The sequence below is a fragment of the Carassius gibelio genome, chromosome B20 (assembly GCF_023724105.1).
Source record: "Carassius gibelio isolate Cgi1373 ecotype wild population from Czech Republic chromosome B20, carGib1.2-hapl.c, whole genome shotgun sequence".
NCBI lineage: Eukaryota > Metazoa > Chordata > Actinopteri > Cypriniformes > Cyprinidae > Carassius > Carassius gibelio.
In genome coordinates this window covers 27,719,022-27,737,346 of record NC_068415.1, presented here as the reverse complement: position 1 = coordinate 27,737,346, position 18,325 = coordinate 27,719,022, and the positions used below count along the sequence as shown (strand labels likewise).

The 18,325-nt window shown below is 36.8% G+C and overlaps 1 protein-coding gene and 1 long non-coding RNA gene across 3 annotated transcripts in view; one reads left to right on the top strand and one right to left on the bottom strand.

Moving 5' to 3' along the window:
- Nucleotides 1–18,325, top strand: part of rev3l (REV3 like, DNA directed polymerase zeta catalytic subunit) — a 105,321-nt gene that overhangs the window by 82,038 nt on the left and 4,958 nt on the right. For both annotated transcript variants that reach the window (XM_052585847.1, XM_052585846.1), the window contains 16 exons: nt 260–1,128; nt 1,756–1,844; nt 1,952–2,077; nt 7,800–7,992; nt 9,908–10,019; nt 10,780–10,895; nt 11,294–11,412; nt 11,499–11,617; nt 12,364–12,505; nt 13,505–13,749; nt 13,911–14,019; nt 14,631–14,837; nt 16,225–16,334; nt 16,568–16,682; nt 16,803–16,940; nt 17,087–17,277. In XM_052585847.1, the coding sequence (XP_052441807.1) occupies nt 260–1,128; nt 1,756–1,844; nt 1,952–2,077; nt 7,800–7,992; nt 9,908–10,019; nt 10,780–10,895; nt 11,294–11,412; nt 11,499–11,617; nt 12,364–12,505; nt 13,505–13,749; nt 13,911–14,019; nt 14,631–14,837; nt 16,225–16,334; nt 16,568–16,682; nt 16,803–16,940; nt 17,087–17,277 (3,000 nt within the window). The remainder of the gene's footprint in view (nt 1–259; nt 1,129–1,755; nt 1,845–1,951; nt 2,078–7,799; nt 7,993–9,907; nt 10,020–10,779; nt 10,896–11,293; nt 11,413–11,498; nt 11,618–12,363; nt 12,506–13,504; nt 13,750–13,910; nt 14,020–14,630; nt 14,838–16,224; nt 16,335–16,567; nt 16,683–16,802; nt 16,941–17,086; nt 17,278–18,325) is intronic.
- LOC127983660 (uncharacterized) overlaps nt 5,217–18,325 on the bottom strand; it is a 62,983-nt gene continuing 49,874 nt past the window's right edge. The window contains exon 3 of the long non-coding RNA XR_008160474.1: nt 5,217–5,234. This is a non-coding gene — a long non-coding RNA (uncharacterized LOC127983660). The remainder of the gene's footprint in view (nt 5,235–18,325) is intronic.

Here is an 18,325-nt window from a genome sequence, read left to right as displayed (position 1 = left end):
TTTTTCTACACTTTGAACACAAACAAAGTTACGGACCGCAGCTCTGATTGGTTGTTTCTTAACGGGAGCGATGTATTTCTGCAAATGGCAATAGGACCACTGGGAGGAGCCAGAGGAGCTTGATTTTTTTTCACAGATTATCTGTCTCATATTCTACTGTCAGGACATAATGACAGGTTTAACAAATATGTAAAAAATATATTTTTACAAAAGTTACCTACTGCAGCTTTAAGTTACTGTTTGTTTGTTCTTTCCCCAGGGAGGTTGGTGGTCGAAAATTGATTCTGGAAACCAGACTGGCAAACGAACTAGTTGAATTTCATGGAGACTTATCTCAAAATGGCTTACAATTTTGGAAAATTGCATTTTCTGCAATGACAAATCAAGCCTATGCACCAAATAATGGGTGTAAATCCTCTATACTGACCAAGGACAAAAACCCATTTTCTGGCAGTGATCAAAAAGTGATTATGCTTCCCTGCAAGTGTGCCCCAAGTCGAGAACAGGTACAGTTCTGGTTGCAAGCAAAAAACCAGTATGATTGCCTTCAGAGTGACAAGAAACAAGTGGGTGACCAGACAACTGTGGAACTTGGAACATATGACAGAACCTTACATCAAAATGAGGACTATAATTCACCTTCCTCAGAGAATCATGATAAAAGGTGGAATAAAAAAGATGAAAAGGCTTCAGAGTTGCAGAGTATCCGTAGGAATAGTTTAAGTTTACCACTCCATATTTCACCAGTTAAAGCAGCTTCATCTAACAGTAGCCCTAAGAGTACGAAATGCATCTTGGACATAGAGACAAACAAAGGTTGTCAGATCACTTCTCCATATTCTCCTGATCTTTCTACATTGCAACAAATATCTGCTGAGATTAAAGAAGATGAGGACCAGAAGGATTTGACTGATTTATTACAATCTCACAGCTTGGAGCAGTCTCAAAATCTCAATGACACATCACTTGAAAGTGTACACCCAAAGGACCTCTTGAGTCCATCAGTTTTTCCTGTCAAACACCTAGATTCTGATGTCAAATGCTCTTACCAGCTCCATAGCACACCTGTCCACCGGAGAAGCTACATTGATGACGATGGGTCTAGCTACAGTCCAATAAGAAATGAAGGTATAGCTTTATGTTTTTTCTTGAAAGCTTAAATGTTTTAACTAAGTTGTTCAGCTCTATTATCTATAATGGGTTCCCAAACATTTTAATACTGGAACCCACCTAATGATGAGAGATAAACCCTTTTGTGTCGATGGAGTTGACATAGGGCTTGGCAATAAACAATATCATATCAAGATCATTATCAGATTTGTCATGACATTGATAAATTGTAGACATTTTACTCAACTGGGATTAATCTATCAGTCTATAACAGCGAAAATAAATAACACCATACCCAATCAGTGCATGATGCTAGTAGGGCTGTGTGTTCTGCTTTTTTTCTGTGTGAAAGAATGGCATAGTTTTGTCTGCAACACAACCAAGGACATGAACACATTAATTTTATTACTATAGCTACTCTGACAATCATTTTTCACTGTTTCATTTGAGAAAAGCTACTGTCAAATACAGTCAAACTGAACTAAAAATTATTTTCTTTTTCTGATGAGATCAGGATAATTGTGAATCAGTCATGCTTACTTTTCGAATGCAGTACTGCTTACTAGACTTCCAAAAAAGATGACCACTAAGCTTTAACATGTATCTTCTCATTGACAAACACTTTTTGATCTTTTTTTTGTACAGACATAAAGCCCAGATCACAGCAAATACATCAGAAGGGTAACAAAAACAAAGATGCCTTACGGAGAGTTTTGCTTACCACACAAATGAAGGTAAGATTAAAGTTAATGAATTTTTGAATCTCCTGAAGTTTCAATCTTATAATCCTTGTTTAGTATTGGATAGCGTTTTTATAGCATATGCATCATATCCCATACAGAACCAGCTTACCACTATGAATGTTCAGAAGAGAGAAAACTCCCAGATTGAGGGACCATCAATCTGTAATTCATATGGCTTTAAAGTCAGTATGCAGAACTTGCAGGAGGCCAAAGCATTGCATGAGGTAGGATATTCTTTTGACTGTGTTTTAGTAAGATCTGCTTTCTTTAAACTGAGTAATTAATAAAATTACATAAACACGTAAAATACAGTTTTAACCCTTTGGAGTAGATTAACCCGTATACACGTTATGAGGCATTTTCTCCTGATAACCCCGAAGAGAACTTAAATGACACTTCCAGTTTTGATCGTACAGATAAGAGCAATACATCAATTGAAACTGTAAAGGGTCTTCTTTTTTTGTTTACAGACATAATAATAACAAAACTTTGTGCATTTATAAAATAAAGATAAACAAGGTGTGCTGTCTGCAGGCATTGTCTGCGGTGATCTTCATTTACAAACTGTAACTCAGTGAATACTCAACGAAGAGACATGAGAGATGTATCTATAGAAAGCTTGACATGTCTACTTTTAAACAAGTGCTGGCGAAAACAAATATTCTGTGATTAATTAATCCATATGAAAACACCGCAATGTCCGTTTTTCATGTCTCCCTTCATAATATCTAACGCGCTGAACGCACTATTGAGATTGTTTCGCTGAAGCGTGCGGCATGAATACGCCCATACAACAGAAAACAAAGCAGCGAGACTGTTCAAGTTTTTTTTTATTTTACTGTTTGCTTCATTTGCGATGAGAAGAACAAGACACAATTCACCACAAAAAGATGTGATGTGGATTACCTCAGATAAAAAGAATGAAGCACTTTATTATGCAGAGATAATAAACATGAGTAAGTCTCTCTTTTTTATTTATGAGTTCAAGTATTTTGGAGTCTTGTTCACGAGTGAGGGAAGGATGGAGCAGGAGATTGACAGGTAGATAAGTGCAGTGATGCGTTCGATGTCTGTCGTGGTGAAGAAGGAGCTGAGCTGCAAGGCAAAGCTCTCGATTTGCCAGTTAATCTACGTCGGTCATGACCGAAAGGACAAGGACAGACGGCTGAAATGAGCTTTCTCCGCAGGGTGGCTGGGCACTCCCTTACAGATAGGGTGAGGAGCTCTTGCCTCTCGGGAGGAGCTCAAAGTATAGCTGCTACTCCTCCACATTGAGAGGTGCCAGCTGTGGTGGCTTGGGCATCTGTTCCGGATGCCTCCTGGACGCCTTCCTGGGATGGTGTTCCAGGCACGTCCCACCGGGAGGAGGCCCCGGGGAAGGCCGAGGACATGCTGGAGGGACTGTCTCTCTGCTGGCCTGGGAATGCCTCGGTATCCCCCCGGAAGAGCTGGAGGAAGTGTATAGGGAGAGCGAAGTCTGGATGTCTCTGCTTAGACTAACTCAAATTCACCTTTATTTATATAGCGCTTTAAACAAAATACATTGCGTCAAAGCAACTGAACAACATTCATTTGGAAAACAGTGCGTCAATAATGCAAAATGATAGTTAAAGGCAGTTCATCATTGAATTCAGTTATGTCATCTCTGTTCAGTTTAAATAGTGTCTGTGCCTTTATTTGCAATCAAGTCAATGATATCGCTGTAGATGAAGTGACCCCAACTAAGTAAACCAGAGGCGACAGCGGCAAGGAACCGAAACTCCATCGGTGACAGAATGGAGAAAAAAACCTTGGGAGAAACCAGGCTCAGTTGGGGGGCTAGTTCTCATCTGACCAGACGAAACCAGTAGTTCAGTTCCAGGCTGCAGCAAAGTCAGATTGTGCAGAAGAATCATCTGTTTCCTGTGGTCTTGTCCTGGTGGTCCTCGGAGACAAGGTCTTTACAGTAGGGATGCACCGAAATGAAAATTCTTGGCCGAAACCGAAAACCGAAAAAGAGAAAACCAAGGCCGAAAACCGAAACCGAAACACCGAAAGAAATTATGCCAATTATTAGCACCATTGCATTTATTGCTATGACCGTGTACTAACTTTACTAAAATTAAGACATTGCAATTGCATAAATTAATATTAAAGTTTCAAAGATAATTACAATTACATAACTTATAAAAAAAAAAAAACATAAAAATACATAATTACAAATGATGCAAATATTTATTAAGCACATTGCAACAATGCACAGTAGAAAATAAAATTCAAACTATAAATTTATCCCACTCATGTGTATATTTAATAATAATGTACAGGCCTACTGGCCTGCAGAAAGGTTTTAAAATGAACTGTTCTCTCATAAAAACAAAGTGCATTTAGGTGAAGTGCATTTGAAATTTTCTATGTAGGACTAGAAAGTGCATCACTTCTCCAGTTGGCAAGACTGTTATCACTTCTGGGGATAGGGACTTCAGACAGTTAACCATCTAGCTGTTGAGCAGTTGAGCTTGTCATCTGCCTGGCATTTGAGAAATATTTGAGAGAGTGTATTTAAATAGGGCCAGGGCATAAATGAACATTTTTATCAAATTAAAGCAGAAATCTAGCAGAAAATCTAGCATAAATATGGCTACAATCTGATATTATGTATGTATGTATGTATGTATGTGTGTGTGTGTGTGTGTGTGTGTGTGTGTGTGTGTGTGTGTGTGTGTATAGTAGCCTAAGAACAAAATAGCCAACGTATTCTTATTATTTGAGGCACTTTCTTGCAGAATTCCACTGAACATATCAGACAACGATGGTGCATGCCCCTCATCTGGTGCAAAGACCAGTCTTTTTTTCTGTGCTCTGATCTGTCTCCTGCACTTGGCGCTTTTCCGTCTCCACGCGGGTTCTCCGCATCCAGCGCGGCCTGGATCATTTCTAGTGCGTGTTGCCATATTTTCACATCCAAGTAATGTTCTTTATAACGCGGATCAAGCACATTCGCGATGAAGTGCAGAGGATCCGAAAAGATCTCAGTGAGACGTGTGCTAACAGACTCTATAAGACTGTACTTTTCTTTGTTTTTACTTCGTGGTCCGTCTTAATTTCTTTGTTAGGAGACGTTTTAGTGCTGCGAATAAAGGAGTAAGAAGAGAGAGAATGTTCTCACTGGTGTTAAGTGAATGTCGCGTGGAGCTTGTGGTCTGCGCTATGCAGGTGCACGTGCAGGTCGCGGTTTCTGTTTGCGTCATCACAACATTTCGGCCGTGTTGTTTCGGTGATAAAAGTCTATCGGCCGAAAACCGAAAAGGCCATTTTCGGCCGAAAATTTTTCGGTGGCCGAAATTTCGGTGCATCCCTACTTTACAGGGGATCTGTATCTGGGACTCTAGTTGTCCTGGTCTCCGCTGTCTTTCAGGGCAGTAGAGGTCCTTTCTAGGTGCTGATCCACCATCCGGTCTGGATACGTACTGGATCTGGATGACTGCAGTGACCCTCTGATCTGGATACAGACTGGATCTGGTGGCTACGGTGACCTCAGGAATAAGAGAGAAACAGACAAATATTAGCGTAGATGCCATTCTTCTAATGATGTAGCAAGTACATCGGGTGTTATGGGAAGTGTTTCCGGTTCCGGTTTACCTAATTAATGCAGCCTAAAAATCCTTTAACGGATTTGGATATTCAAAGCATATTAGTATGTTAACAATGTTAGGTAGGTTATTCGAGAGTTTAGGCGCCAAATAGGAAAAGGATCTGCCGCCCGCAGTTGATTTTGATATTCTAGGTATTATCAAATTGCCTGAGTTTTGAGAACGTAGCGGACATAGAGGAGTATAATGTAAAAGGAGCTCATTCAAATACTGAGGTGCTAAACCATTCAGGGCTTTATAAGTAATAAGCAATATTTTATGCTTAAGAAGATGGACTTGTACTAGTTTCCAAATACTGTAGGGGAAGTCATGGCCTAGTGGTTAGAGAGTTTGACTCCTAACCCTAGGGTAGTGGGTTCAAGTCTTGGGCTGGCAACACCACGACTTAGGTGCCCTTGAGCAAGAAACTGCTCCCCGAGCGCCGCAGCATAAATGGCTGGCTACTGCTCCAGGGTTGTGTTAACGGTTTGTGTGTGTGCACTTAGGATGGGTTAAATGCAGATCAAGAATTTGAGAGTATGAAACATTTATGAAATTTCAATAACAATATATACTACTATACCATTCAAACACTTGATGTAAATAATATAAATGTAACAAATGTGTGGCGAGTGGGGCGGGGCCGAGAGGCGTGGGAACGAGGAGTGAGGCCAGGTGTAGTGATTGAAGATGAGCTGCACCTGCGCCCCACTGCCAGTATCGAGTCCCACGTAGGAGATGGAAGGATATAAAACTGGAGCGACGACCGTGAAGGACGAGAGAGGACCAGGCCTGGGACATTAGTTTATGTTTGCTTTTTATTTTGAGCGCACCAGTCGTCCGTGAGGGGCTGGTGTGCTGTTTTGTGTTTATTTTTCAATTATTAAAATGTTTTGATGGTGCGCCGGTTCCCGCCTCCTTCTTCGCGATAATTACAAAGGTCATATCGTTACAAAATGTAACAAACAATGCTGTTCTTTCAGTTTATCCCAAAAAATATTCTCATTAAAGCTGCGGTAGGTAACTTTTGATGCTCTAGCGGTTAATAAACAGAACTGCTTGTGTCTTGCGGAAGAACATCGTAGCCGGAACTACTTCTCTCTGTTTATGTTTATGAAGAATATTAATCACAAAGGTACTGGGTTACTCCGCCGCGGTACCTAATCTAAAATAATCCGAATGTAAACACTTATTATAGGTGCACCCTAGTGATTCAGGACAAGCTAAAAACACGGTTTGAAAAATGGATTCATGGTGTACTCGCTTATTATATACATTTTTCTACATTTTGAACACAAACAAAGTTACGGACCGCAGCTCTGATTGGTTGTTTCTTACCGGCAGCGTTGTATTCCTGCAAATGACAATAGGACCACTGGGAGGAGCCAGAGGAGCTTGGTTTTTTTCACAGATTATCCGTCTCATATGCTACTGTCAGGACATAATGACAGGTTTAACAAATATGTAAAAAAAATATATTTTTACAAAAGTTACCTACTGCAGCTTTAATAAAAATAATAATAAATGTTTTGTTTTTTTGTAATGATGCAAAAAAATTCAGCTTTGGAAGTCAGCTTTAAGTCAGTAACTGCACTCGCAAGTGAGTATTAAATTATGTTGTGGGATAATTAAATATATTCTAAATAAACTGCAAACATAAAATGATATACATTTATTTTGTCCTTACATTCTTTGTAACTCTTCCCTCTCAGTCACAAACCTCACTGAAAGGCTCATTATGCAGCTCATTATTCGGGCCTTTGTCTTCTCAGGTGTATACCACAATGATATTCATGATAGTTGACACCTACTTGCATATGACTTTTACAAACAAAAAGTGTCTTAGAAAATTTAAATCAATATATTGTTGTGAGTGAGTAAACAAGATGATTTTCACATAATTTAGAAAGAAAAATTCTAGGCTACAAGCTCTCAAAAGTCCCGGGAACCAGTGTTCTGTATGTTTTTTGGCCTTATTCAAGTGATTTACAGTTTTTAGTTTTTCACTAACCACGCATAACTTTTTTTTTTTTTTTTTTTTAAACACATTCATATACATAAATACTAATCACATATTATTATTATAGCCCAGTTTGTGCTGATTACAGTGATATTAGACTTTAGCCATTTAGATGTTTATAAGAAACTGAAAAAAGCACAAATGTCAGGGCATGACAAAACTTCTCCAAGCCCCAAAAATATCCTTAGACCTCAGAGGGTTAACAAAGTGGGGGGAAAGATTTGTCTTCATCTCATGTCACATGGTTAGAAACTCAAGTTCATCCTTATGGGTTTTCAGCTGATCTCATCTTACTTTTTTGTCTCCCTGTTATAGGTACAGCACCTCATAATGATAAGCATGGAGCTTCATGCAAGGACTCGTCGTGACCTTGAGCCTGACCCTGAATTTGACCCAATTTGTGCTTTGTTCTACTGCCTCAGTTCTGATGTCCCTCTCCCAAATTGTGGCACTACCCAGATGACAGGTGCCATTGTCATTGATAAAGATTGTTGTTCTTCAGCTCAAGGTGAGATTGGTGTTGTGTTTGTTTATTAATAGTGTTGTTTTTGGCGGCCTGTTTTAATTTTAGTTTTAGTCTAGTTTTTGTGTGAACCTGTCATTTTAGTTTTTATTAGTTTTCACATTCATATTCGTTTTTTGTCTAGTCTAGTTTTAGTCGATGAAAACTGATGACATTCACTTGGGTGCGTGCAGAAAATATGACGTTATCGCGGTGTTGCAGGAAGTTCGCACAAACTTTTTTTCCGTGGCGGAGTGCATGGCATTTTTTTTTTTACTTTATGCATAGCTCTGTGTTACGGCCGCAGCCATAACACACGAGAGGACATAGACAACACAGCTCGTACACTACGGAATTTATTACCAAAATGACAGACATAACGATAGGAGAATTAATGGGGGGTAAGACACAACAATAAGGCACACAGAGCCGCTGCCGAACACCTCGCCCGCCGCACAGATTTGTCTACTTGGACTTCTTATGCCAAACATACAGGATCCACAGGTGCCCGGCAATCAGTCCCTAATAAACCAAAGACACAACATACTCGCCCCCTAGAGGACAAACAGATCAAAAACAAAACAAACGAATCACAAATACATGAATATGTAACACTCTGCATCCAAACATGCACAAGTTCAGGGCGATTCTAGCTGAACATGCACGTCTGTGCCGGCATTTGTGTGAAACCGAAGCAGTTTAATGTGAAGTTAAAACTCCATTAGGTGCCTTTTGATGGAATTTTTTTTTTTTTTTTTGGAAAAAAAAAAGTGTGCATAGTTTGTCCAAGATTTCTTATTTGAAGTATGTTTTATTTTTATTGTATAACATAGAATAAGAATTCATTTAGATTATGAATTATACACTATTTTGCTTACAGTTGTTTTGTGTTGGATGTGAAATACTGTAAAGCCAATAGTTTAGGATTGTTTGTACATAAAGAAATTAATTCATCAACTCATTCGTCACAAGACTTGTACTGGCAAATGACTTCTCACCAGTGATTCCCAACGGTTTTAGAGGACAATTACTCGTCGTCGCTCCCGTCATTTCAAAGAATAGTACAACGGTGAACGCAACAAGTATAAAAGCCTCGTTCATTTGGGAAGGTGTGCTAACAGTCAGTGGAGCCAGGCAAAAATATAAATACTGATATTTTCCTAATATTTTCCTCTTTTTATCTGCCATTTCTCTCTATCTATATTCAATCTGCTAATAACCATCCTTTGCACTCAAACTGCGTGCTCTCTTCTCTCTGTCATTACAAGACAAGCCCCCTTACTGTTGATTGGCTACAAGTGTGTTTTAGGTTTCTTTCCGATGCTGTGGTCAAAAGTGTTTTTCAAAAATCACTTAGTGCAGCTTTAAGCAATAAGCTATGGCTAAGGTACGTTTAAAAGGTGAAAAATTTAATCAGTAGAATATGAATAAGTAGTTTCTATTGTGTGTATAATATGTTATCATGTATTCAACAAAAGTAACTAGTCTGAATTAACTAAATTTTCAGCATCATCAGTCCAGTGTTCAGTGTCACATGATGCTTCAGAAATCATTCTCATTGTGATTAATTGTTTGATAATACTAGATAAAAGACATTTTAAAGACTTGCTTTATTTTCATTAACTGAAGTAGTTCCAGATTTTGACCCTATTTGGTTGCATACATCTGCAATTTACACAATTCCCATTAAAGTGTAAACTAGATAAGTACAGAAAGAAGTGAGATATTATAGGAAATGTCGTCGTCACTTTTGCTGCATTACCTCACTTAATGTTTTGCTTCACATTAGTGTGTGCATTATTTTTCAATAATTCATGACTTACCTGATTATTTGTTAGTCCTAGTTGCATGATTACATATTTTATATAGTTTTTAATCTGTCTTAGTTGCAACATTATTACCTGTCGTATTTTTACTTTAGCCTCCAGCAACACAGCGCCACTGCTTTTTAAATCTGGTGTGACGGGACTGCTGGTGACCTATGTCAGTGATGAGAAGGAGCTTTTTGAAGAGGTCACAAATGTTCTTAGAAAGTAGGTCAACTTTTGGATATTCTTTCTTGTAAGTGGGGCCGCTATCAACGGTTCAGGCCTCCGTTACTAGGTCTAAAATGACGTTTTGGAATTAGCAATGGAGACATTGAATGAGATGCATAAGAAATTAATCCTACATGCAAAGAATATTTTAAGGACAAAGATTTGATGAACATCTTGAAATACAACACCAGAACAATTTCTTGAGTTGTGGGAACCATAGAAAAGCGGAATAATTCAGCAGCATGTAGTAATTTATTTATTATGTATACAATTAACTGTGTATATGCTGATATTGGTAGAATTTTAATTTAAATGTTAAAGAAATAGTTCACCCAAATATGAAAATTGTCATTCATTTTTATTCTTGAAGTTCTGAACTTATGTGGTATTTTTTTTCTGTTGAACACAAAAGTAACATTTTGAAGTAGCTCTTCTATACAATAATAAAACATTGTGACCATTCTAGAATGCACCAAACAGGACAAAAAGTCACTAAATATATTTTCTTCCCCTACCATTCAGGAGTTGCACTCAAATTAAACTTAGGGAGGTGGGGTGATGATGCTCTTCAAAAAAAAAAATCTAAAGACTATAGATGTCCACAAATAGTATTCTCATTTTGTGTTCAACAGAAAAAAAACACTGGTTTAAAAAATATTAGGTTAAATATGTTTTTACTGAGTTATGATGATGATGATAAGCTATACACCCAGTACAGCACAGAAACTCATGAATCCACCAACCCCACCACCACTAGGTATGACCCAGACATTCTGGTTGGATATGAGGTCCAAATGCACTCTTGGGGGTATCTACTGCAACGTTCATCAACACTCGGTATAGACCTGTGCCAGCAACTCTCCCGTGTGCCAGGTAAGGTTAGCTCATTTAGCAGTAGTGTATTTGTTTATTATCTGTTTTTGCTTAATTTTACCATCAGAAATGGTTACAAATGAGAATGGTTGTGCCTTTCTAAGTAACAGATAGCTTTTAATACTAAATATTTTTTTCCTAAAATGATCAGGTCAATGATTCAGTGACCCATTCATACAGACTAGTCACTTGGTTTGTTTCTCAATGCATCAGCCATTCGAATGAATAAATGACTCACTCATTAAGATACTCATTAAGTTTTATATTTATAGTATAATTTCGTAAAAAAAAAACATATTTTGTGGAGTTGAGACAGGCAAGGTCTTTTGCCAAGGTTGTGTAATTATTTTCTTATCCCATTTCTCAAATGCTGTATTTGATGTCATCACTTTTAACAGGAGATGCAAAAGAAAATCGGTTTACGGCAGAGAAAGACGAATATGGTGCAGACACTATGACGGAAATCCATATTGTTGGACGTGTTGTCCTCAACTTGTGGAGGATTATGAAGACTGAGGTTCCCTTGAAATTCATAGACTAAGAATGCCAGAGCTAACACTGTTTACCTGAGTGTTTCATCAAGTGCTTCATGTATGTTTTCAGGCTGCACTGAATAACTACACTTTTGAGAATGTGGCTTTTCACCTCCTGCATCAGCGCTTTCCTCTCTACAGCCATCGCACACTGTCTGACTGGTTTGACCACAACACACACCTGCACAGGTGGGAATTGTTCTCGCATCTGTCAGATGCCTATTACTGGTCTTGTTGTAGGGTTGTTCCTATGAATATTGCTACATTCATCTTTTGATTAATACAATTCTAAATTGAATACTAGCATACTGATTACTGTGTTTTGTACCATATATACTGTATGGTACCAGTTAAAAGTATGTGAAATGTTAAGCATTTAACAACGCACTGAAAATAATTCACTTACTTATTTTTGTCTTAGTATTTCTGTTTTGTAGCAAAATTATCTAAACCTTTTTTCCAATAAACTCTACAAAATTTTGTTAGAATAATGCATAATATAGCAACCAAAACAACATATAAAAATAATAATGTTGGCGCAGCTACCCAGTGTGGGTACCATGCCAACATACAGTAAAGCAGCTTTGGGCTTTGGACGTCCTAAGATCGAGTCCTGGTTTGCAGACCTTTCCTGATCCCACCCCCCTCTCTCTCCCACTTTGCTTCCTGTCATCATAATGTTCCGTTGCAATAAAAAAGCAAAAATCCCCCAATAAATAAATAATAAAAATAATCTAGAAAATAAAATCTAGAATCTTAAGCAGTTTTAGTTCAAATATGTCTTGTTTTTTACTTCACATCATGTTGAAAAAAAATAGATAAGGTCATTGCTTTTATGAGATATAATATTTGTACTGTGTATGTAATATTGCCTGCTCATGCAAACAAAATCCTTTTAATTACATTTTGTGTGTGTGTTCTGTTGTTTGGGTCAGGTGGAAAGTGGTGGATCATTATGTGAGCCGTGTGTGTGGCACAGTCCAGTTGATCCAGCAGCAGGATATTATCGGCAGGACAAGCGAGTTGGCACGTGTGTTTGGAATCCAGTTCTACCACGTGCTAACTAGGGGGTCACAGGTAAACATCCATCTAAAACATCCATCTTTAGCTGTCTGCTCACAATACACAATTGTAAAAATTGTGAGTAAAAATGACCAAAAAAGTCTTTACAAAAATGAATCTGAATTGTTTATTCTTTTTATATTTCATTAAAAGATTCCACAAAAGTCTAACCTTTCATGAAAATGAAAAACTCATTATGAAATGTTTTTATCCGATACACAGTTATTTGCCCTTTTCTCAATTTCTATTTGCCAAGGTAATAGCGCTGAATGTTCTCCTATAATTTTCACGTTTCACTCAGGAAGGAGTGAGGAGACGCAGGAGAATTCTTTAAGATATAGCATTAAATCAATAACAGGCATACACAAGAACTAAAACACATTTAGGGGGCTTTCACACTGGCAGTTTAGTGCAGAACGGGGCACGGTTCGACCTACAATAGTACAATATGTGTATTGATAGGATATGTGCCAAAGTTATTGATCAAGTATTTTAAAAAAAAAAACATTGGGTCTCATTCATCAATAATTGCACATATTATTTCATATTTGTATGTACAGGGAAAACTTTTCAAAATAATTATGCATAATTCACTATAAACACCTTCAATACATCACCAGATTATAGACTTGTGATGAGACAGCTGTACATATGCATATACTGTATCTGTTGTTATTCAGAAAACCTTACCTCCTTGTTTGAGCAATAGCATCTCTCTCACTGTACACAAAGAAACACATTATAATATAAACATTAAATCTTAACTATACATAAACTATATTTATAATAATCATATAATGATGAATTATAATTGTTATATTTTTGTGAAAACGTTTGAGCAGATTACATGCACAAATTTGTCAATGCACATATGAATGAGATCCTTTATTTAAAAAAAAAAAAAAAAAAAAAAAAAGATTCACAAATTTGTTATATTTATGTTTTTAATGATTTGATTCATAAATACTTTTTTCAGTTTTTTGTTGGTAGTCAATCTTTCTCCTGCTATTGCAGTACCGTGTGGAATCAATGATGTTAAGGATTGCAAAACCAATGAATTACATCCCAGTCACTCCAAGCACACAGCAGCGTGCCCAGCAAAGAGCCCCACAGTGCATTCCGCTCGTCATGGAGCCAGAGTCGCGTTTCTATAGCAACTCTGTTATTGTGTTGGATTTCCAGTCTCTGTATCCATCCATCATCATTGCCTACAATTACTGTTTCTCCACCTGCCTTGGACGCGTTGAGAATCTTGGAACGTAAGCATGCTTTTGGATTTAGCGTAAAACTACTTTAGATTTAATGTTTAGTGTAGCGTATATTAATGCAGTATTTCTACCCACTGCATTAATTTTCTATCCAGTATATCCACAGTAACTGTTTTATGGTTCATTAGTGTTTATCTCTTCCACTCTCTCAGGTGTGATGAGTTCAGGTTTGGTTGTACATCTCTGAGAGTCCCTCCTGATCTTCTTTACCAGCTCAGAAATGACATCACCATTTCTCCCAATGGTGTCGCATTTGTTAAGGTAGTTCTGAGAATACACTGCCAATTAATCTCTTTAATTTAAATACCTACTTTTATGTGGTCCTTAATTTGAATGTGATGAGCCATTTAATTTGGTTGTGAGTAGTTGAAATGGAAAAATACTTTACTGTAGCTTGAATCCTTGCTGTGTACGGTATACTGTACTGCCTACTATTTGTGAAAAATAGCATATGAAACAGGTTTCCAAAAGTGTGACAGTATCAGCTTCCAAAAATTGTCACAGGTTTATGGATATCGACAAGAGCTCAATGACACAAACAACCAGCATTTTCTTATGATTTATTGATGTTATAAAACAGTAGCCAAAAGAATATTATAATTAACACCAGGGTTCAATGAATAATTAAAATAATGTAGCTAATATCATTGTTGCAGTTTCTTCTGCTTTTGGTTACCAAGCGTCATCACTGATATAATGAAGTGACATAAAATTCAACAGTTTTTATTATTTTTTGTTGTTGTTGTTGTTGCTTTCTTTGAACGCATTTCATCCAGCCACATTTTAGAGCAAAAACTGTCAATTTTACAGTAATATCTTTCATATAATGTCTGTGTCCAAGTCAGCTCAACTCAAAGTCTCTATGTGTTCAGTCATCAGTGCGGAAGGGTGTCCTGCCAAGTATGCTGGAGGAGATTCTGAAGACGAGGATCATGGTGAAGCAGTCAATGAAGGCGTACAAAAATGACAAAGCTCTATTACGCCTGCTGGATGCAAGGCAGCTTGGCCTTAAACTGATTGCTAATGTCACATTTGGTTATACTTCTGCCAACTTCTCAGGACGTATGCCCAGCGTTGAGGTGGGTACTGTAACTTTACATTTTAAATCAGTGGTTCTAAACTAAATGGTTGCAACCCAGATATGAGCCGCATGACATATTTGATCACAGGCAGAAAGGAAAAACAACTAGCCATGTGACCAGTAATTGTTATGATGGCAAAATAAATAGCCTTATCACCTTATAAAATGTTTTGATTTAAAATGTGCTTTTGTCCAGTAGGTTTTTTTGCTGCTAAATTCAATAAACGTTTACAGACTAAACACTAGTTACTAAGCAATGAGTTAATATTGAAAAGTGTTCCCTAATCTAAAGTGTAGCCAATTATGGTTTTTGAATGCTTATGTATGATAAATACGAGTGAGTGAACTGATCATCAACCTTCTCCTCCACAAGTAACATCGTCTCAGTCTCTCCTCCTTAAGTGAGTCAAGTTATGCATTTGACAGGAACTATTCAGAATGTTAATTTTGTTTTTGAGCAATTTAGGTACCCCTCACAACACCTGTCAAGAAATCTACATTCCACATTTCACTCAAAATTAAGAATTTCAAATAAAACAATAAATCATGCAAAACAGAAAAAGACATGTGTAACATTGTTTTCATAAAAGTTCAACACATTTTAGTGTCTTTCAAAATGTTTTGGAATTAATCTTGCATGATCTTTCTCGTAGCTTAATATTTTATCAATCATTTCTTTTGGTATCACAAAATTTGTCATTTAGGAAAAAAAGTCAAGGTATGTCCACGCCACAAAAAAATAGATAAATGAATAAAATAATGACAAATATTTAAAAAATAACACATTTTACCCTCTAATAAGCATTCATTATTCTCATTCTATTCTTAAAAAATAAAATAAAATAAAAAAAATAAAACTACATTTCTAATCTTTTTGTTTTCTATCTATTTTCTTTTCATTTATTATACAATTATAAAAAAAAGACCTCTAACACTAGCTTTCTCTATTCTTTTTTTATTCTGTTTTCTTTTTATTTATTATATTATTTAAAAGCCCTTGGTACGTGTACTGTTTAAGTTAACTGAGACTTGTTATAGCACTTATATATCATTTCTATTTTGTTGTTTTTGATTGCTTCCATTGTCCTCATTTGTAAGTCGCTTTGGATAAAAGCGTCTGCTAAATGAATAAATGTAAATGTAATAAATAATTTTAGGTTTACACTGGATGTTTAACTGGAAGGGCCAGTTTTTCTAAACTGGAATGCAGCAGCGTTGTATGCACATTTTGCACATGTTGTATGCACATTTAAAACCATGTCTTTACTTTAAGACCCAGATTTTACATTGAACCTCAAATGGTGACCTAATGCAGTTTGTGTGTATGATTACTATGTTGCCAAAGAAACCAGAGAACATATTCTGTCTCTCTCCTCGCTTACCAGGTAGGTGACAGCATTGTGCACAAGGCCCGAGAGACTTTGGAGAGAGCCATAAAGATGGTCAATGACACGAAGAAGTGGGGAGCACGTGTTGTCTACGGAGATACAGACAGGTAGATATAAAAAAATGTTTTTGACTCAATTAGTTTATTTCAATGTACTGTAGATGGAATTTTAATGACCAAGCAGTCAAACAGACTCTATTAACATAAACATTCAAATGTTCTCATTTGCTGTTTTGTGTTCAGTGTGAACAGACAAACTGATTGTCAGTGGAAATGTGTTGTTTTGTGCCTCCTGTAGACTGTTATACTGTCTCTGATACCTGTCCGTTTCTCTTTTTTAGTATGTTTGTGTTGTTGAAAGGAGCAACCAAGGAACAGGCATTTAAGATTGGTAATGAAATTGCAGAGGCTGTCACTGCTACCAACCCTAAACCTATCAAATTGAAGTTTGAGAAGGTTTGTGAAGTGGTTTATTTCTATAAGTGTACTCTGTTTTGGTTTTGAAGGGAAGCTTTTTTTAAGCCATATGATTGCTGTACTCCAATTTTGTGACTGCGTTCTTGTGTGTTTGGGTAGGTGTACCTCCCGTGCGTGTTACAGACAAAGAAGCGTTATGTTGGATACATGTATGAGAGCTTGGATCAAAAAAACCCAGTCTTTGATGCCAAAGGCATTGAAACTGTACGTCGTGATGGCTGCCCTGCTGTTGCCAAGGTAACTAGCATTTCAAAATTATTATTTCCTTATTGTCCAATCACTTGATAAAGTTGTGCGCCACCTGTCATTCACATTGCAGTTGTAATGCAGTGTTTCTCAGCCAGGGGCGGTTGAAGTTAATGAATTAAATTCTATTATGTTAGATTCTGGAGAGATCTCTGAAACTGCTTTTTGAGTCACGTGACATCAGCCATGTTAAGCAGTATGTGCAGCGGCAGTGTGTGAAGGTGCTAGAGGCCAAAGCCAGCATGCAAGACCTCATTTTTGCCAAAGAGTACCGTGGCAGCGGATCGTACCGACCAGGGGCCTGTGTACCTGCTCTGGAACTCACCAGGTGAGTATGTATGTGTTAGAAAAGGTGAATTAGTGCCAAGTATGGATGTCATCTGAGATTAAAACTGGGATATTAGGAGAGATTCACAGGTTATGGAAGACAGTGATGACACTTATGTTTATTATTAAGGGAAGAAGTTGCAGTTGTGTTGTAATTGAGGTAAAGTGTGCATCTATGTCATTTAGATTCTGAGCATTTCTACACTTTATTCAAGAGAAGGTAGAGTTTTCATCCAACTGCACTGGTGTACTAAAAGTAGCATTTTTATTATTACATTAAGGAATAAAATTGACCAATGGAAACATAGTTCCCCTCACTGCTAAAAAAAATATTTTAAGTGTAACATTATACAGAACAAGAATTACATTTTTAGTATATAACAATATAAAAGCATGTATGTTGTTTTATTATATATTTATAGTTGTATTTATTAGAAAACAACATTAAACTGAATTACCAGTGTGTAATGTGTTATGCAGAAAAAAACCTAACATGCAGATATTACCTAATAAAACATTTTTCACAATTTACTTGATTGGGTACATTGCAGGATATTTACATAATTTGAAATCTTAAAGAAATATACGTAATGTAATTGATTTCTGTTATTTCGACGTTAAATTATGTGAATATAGGGAAATGAGGAAATTAACATCTATAAAAAAATATTTGTTGCAAAAAAGTGGATGAGACTCTAAATAAGTAGATTTCTTGACTCAGGATAGCTCTAGAGTCAGTAGTTGTAGTTTATATTAATGCAATTAATTAAGTTTTAAATGGTTAACCTTTTTGTGTTCATAATCTTTAACCTTAAATCACTAAAACCTAATATCGATTTTTGCATTTAACATTTACATTTTTGTATGTACTGTATTTATTTTAAATCTTTAACACTCTAGTTCAAGCTGATTTTAAAGACAAAGATCATGTGTCTTTAGCACCATCACCTGACCATTGTAATGGGCTGAATTGATGAAAAAATAAGTTCTTCCTCATTTTATTTAATTCCAACCACTACAGTTTGTTGTGACTTTTCCTTTTGTGAAAC